Source organism: Austrofundulus limnaeus, unplaced genomic scaffold (genome assembly GCF_001266775.1).
Source record: "Austrofundulus limnaeus strain Quisiro unplaced genomic scaffold, Austrofundulus_limnaeus-1.0 Scaffold374, whole genome shotgun sequence".
Taxonomy (NCBI): Eukaryota; Metazoa; Chordata; class Actinopteri; order Cyprinodontiformes; family Rivulidae; genus Austrofundulus; species Austrofundulus limnaeus.
In genome coordinates this window covers 254,839-258,610 of record NW_013952776.1, presented here as the reverse complement: position 1 = coordinate 258,610, position 3,772 = coordinate 254,839, and the positions used below count along the sequence as shown (strand labels likewise).

The window sequence follows — 3,772 nt, the reverse complement described above, 5'->3', positions numbered from 1 at the left end:
TGTGTGTGTGTGTGTGTGTGTGTGTGTGTGTGTGTGTGTGTGTGTAAATAACACACTTAATAACTTTAATGTAATTAGATATCAGCATCCACTGGATGTTGTGTTTGGAATCACCATCTTCGTTTTAAGGTGGTAAAACAAATTGCTTGTATTTATTCCTTTCTACACACTTTGCAGATATTTTTTTCTGCACTCCACGTGTTTAATATGTGCGCACTCCGGCGGGGTGACAATCATTATAGTCGCGCTTTGGAGTGCGCGCGCATTCGGCCGTGCGTCGTCGCGCTATGACCGCAGGAGAAACGAGGACTGATTTTTATGCATCCCATCTGAGCACTGACTTCACCTGCACTGACAGTCGCCTCGCTGCGTGGAAATGGATGGAGAGCGAGCGACGTCGCCTCCCGTGTGTCGAGCCCTTCACACATGCCGCGGTGCACGCTCCTCCCCGCAGCAGGTAGTGTGGTCGGTCAGCATCCGACCGGAGGACGCGCCGTCACGTAAATATGTAAACAATTCGGCGCTCATTTTCACTCACCCTGAACCAGGTCCGGATAAGTTTTTTCCCCATTTTCATTTGCGCTCTCAGCCACGCTGCTTCCCGCTTCTTCTGTTTTGACTCCAGCCGGTTAAGTCATCAAAAAGAATTGCGCGGTTGGCCGGTAGACTACAGATCTCTTTCATAGGACAAATTTATATTGTTTCTACCGTATGTCGTTTATATCACGCATTCCTAATTTCTAATAAATGTCACGCTACTAGGTGCATACCAAAACTGTAGTGGTTTGGTGGGGGGCATTGGTTAACCTGATGGGATAGCCCCTCAGTAGAGCTAAAAAAATAAAAAAAATAATTCTGAAGCTCCTATGTTTAATCGTTTTTGAGCTATAACCATTTTTGTACGTCTGGAAACCCCTTCTTTAGATAAATTAGGGGTCCGGGGTAGTGGGGGCACTGATCGGTGGGCCTGATGGATAGAGCTTCTTCAGAGCTAAGCAACAAAATAAATCTGAAGCTCATATGTTTAATAGTTTTTCAGCTATAACCATACCCCTTTTTCAGATAAATTGGGGGGTGGGGGTGGGGGGGGGCACTGATTGGTGGGACTGATGGATAGCCCGTCATCAGAGCTAAACAACAAAATAAGTCTGAAGCTCCTATGTTTAATAGTTTTTGAGCAATAACCATTTTTGTATGTACAGAAACCCCTTTTTCAGATAAATTGGGGGTCCAGGGGGGTGGGGACACTGATAGGACAGAGTTTCYTCAGAGCTAAACAACAAAAGAAATCTGAAGCTTTTATGTTGAATGTTCTATGTTCTATGTTGTCTGAGTTACAAGAATTTTTGCATGTCCTGATACCCCCTCTTTGAAAGGAGCCCTCTGCTCAATTATGGGGTCTATCATAAAACCATTGGCTGGCTTAGTGTAGGTCAGACTCATCTACTGTCCTGCCAAGTTTCATGTTGATTGGTGCAGCCGTTTTTGTGCTATGGTTGACCAAAAATCAGCTAGTTCGGGGTGGTGGCCCGACGGAATCCGCCAGAATCCGCCGAGGGGCCGCTTACAGGAGAGGCTTCCCTCGGAGGCTCAGTGCTAGCCTGGCTAGCTGTTGGCTTCTCAATAGCGRGAAGCTGAGCTTCTAATAAAGACAGCCTCGCCTCTAAAGCGGCCATAATTTAATACAAATGTCTTCGCCAAACGAGGCAGGGGATAAGCTAAACATCTCACACACGGAGCAAGTGAGGAAAGCTGAGGTCGGAGAAGAAGTAGCCATGATGCTAAGCAAACATTAGCGAGAGCTACAAGATCCCAAAATTCACAAATAACACCATGAAGTGTTGAAAAATAATAATAAAACATGTTTTAAGCACAGTCCCAACACAAACAAACTATATCAAAGGTGATTTAGGACTAGCAGTAGAACTGTGCAAAGGTAGATAATCCACAGAGTTAAAGAAATTCCCAAACAAACAAATTGCTGAGCACTACCAGCAAAGCAGAAAATGATACAATACGTTACCCTATGCCTATCCTCACCCTGTTCCCTGAAAACAGGAGCAGGTGTACGGAGGAAGACAATAGGAACTCTAAAGTTTGTGGTGCTTGTTAAACAGAGCAGTCTTTCACTGTCAGCGTCTGTCAGCCTGTCCTCAGCGTCCGTCAGCCTCCGACTTGTCAGACTTGCTTTGGCTTTGAGCTGGATCTGGTCTCAGGTTCCTCTCTGAGATCAAGCAGGTATGGTTGAGCTCTCTTTTACTTGCAGGAAGGAGTCCAAATACAGACAAGGTACAATACATCCAATGTCAGCATCAATGAACTGACTTTCTGTATGGCTGTCAGGGTTTTAAAGGGTTCCTTTCAAAAGAGCTGAGTGTCCTTCTGATATACGACCAATGCAATCTCCTGTTCTCCCCAGGCGTTACCCTCCAGTTGCTTTATCCAGGACCACCTGTCTAATAGCGGTCATAAAAGTAACTGAACTCTATAAGCTAAGTTAAAAGTTTAGGAAGTCAAAGATCAACAACTGTCTTCACTCTAACTGAACACAAGTAATTACAAGTTATGCAAAAACAAACAGATCAACAGCATTAATATCTCTTTTTACTAAATGAACCATATTTTAAAGCACAATTTAACCAACAAAATGATGGCTAATAGGTGCATTTCTATACAAATAAGTGCTTTTCAAATCAGTGCTTAAATCACATTCATACGCTGATGTGACACACATCAGAGGCAGTTGGGGTTCACTTTGACATGTGACTGAATAGTAGTGGAATCAAAACTTTCCCCCTAACCACTCAGCCACAGCTGCCTGCGAGAACAAAATGATATGATTTTATGCATGCAACTAAGTAAATAAGAACTCATTTCATGGCTTTTGGTTGAGTATGCAAGGGGCCCTTACAAGTGTCTAATGCACTCTACAACAATAGAAACAATAGTACAAATAATGCTTCATTATTTGTACTATTGTTTCTATTGTCAAACAGTCAGTCAAATTAAAAGAGTAAATCAAAAGATTAAGTGAGCAAACAAAATCAATCAAGCTAAAATCAGAGCAAGCAGGAAATGATGCAGTCTGCATGAACAAATGTTCATCTGGTCTGTTACCAGCGCATTGTTCAAAAGCCTGCCTCTGTGATATGGGGGTCTATTGCGTGGATAGTTAACACATCTGGAAAGACACCATCTATGTATAAAAGTATATATAGGTTTTAAAACAGAATTTGTTCTACCCAGACTTTGTTTTCAGTAAAGATCTTTTAGATATTTCAGTAAAACATTGTTAAACTTGTACATAATACTGTACACTGCTCCACATGTGTGCTCACATGTGCGATGGGTTAAATGCAGAGACTCAATTTCTTCTCTGCGGGACGATAAGGGTTAATAAAATAAAATAAATAAAATAAAATAAATAATACCATGGTACTTTCTAAAGGTTATACTGTGGTATGACAATGATCAATACCGCCCAACCCTAATGCAGTCTGTTACTTTTTTACATTGTACACAGCAGCTCAATTTGTTTAAGATTCAGGTTGTAAGATACAATTACTCATTTGTTTTGCTTTCTTGTTTTTAGGACCTACATGACGAGGCCCCACCCAGCAAGAAAAGCAAAATGGAGTCCTCATCTCAGGACTTTGAGGAGAGTTAAAAGTTTTGGGCAATCATTTCTTTCCTCTCCCTCCTGTTTATTTCCCTTTGTCCTTCTGTACCTCATTCCATTAACTCTAAATAATTTAGGGCTAATGGATGCAAC

General features: G+C 42.0%; 1 protein-coding gene across 1 annotated transcript in view; it reads left to right on the top strand.

The window, feature by feature from the left end:
- Window positions 1-3,766, top strand: part of LOC106528372 (B-cell CLL/lymphoma 7 protein family member A) — a gene marked incomplete at its 5' end in the record, with an annotated part of 10,093 nt that extends 6,327 nt beyond the window's left edge. The window contains 1 exon segment of the mRNA XM_014023524.1: window positions 3,593-3,766. Within this exon segment, the coding sequence (XP_013878978.1) occupies window positions 3,593-3,667 (75 nt within the window).
- Between the last annotated feature and the right edge of the window lie 6 nt (window positions 3,767-3,772).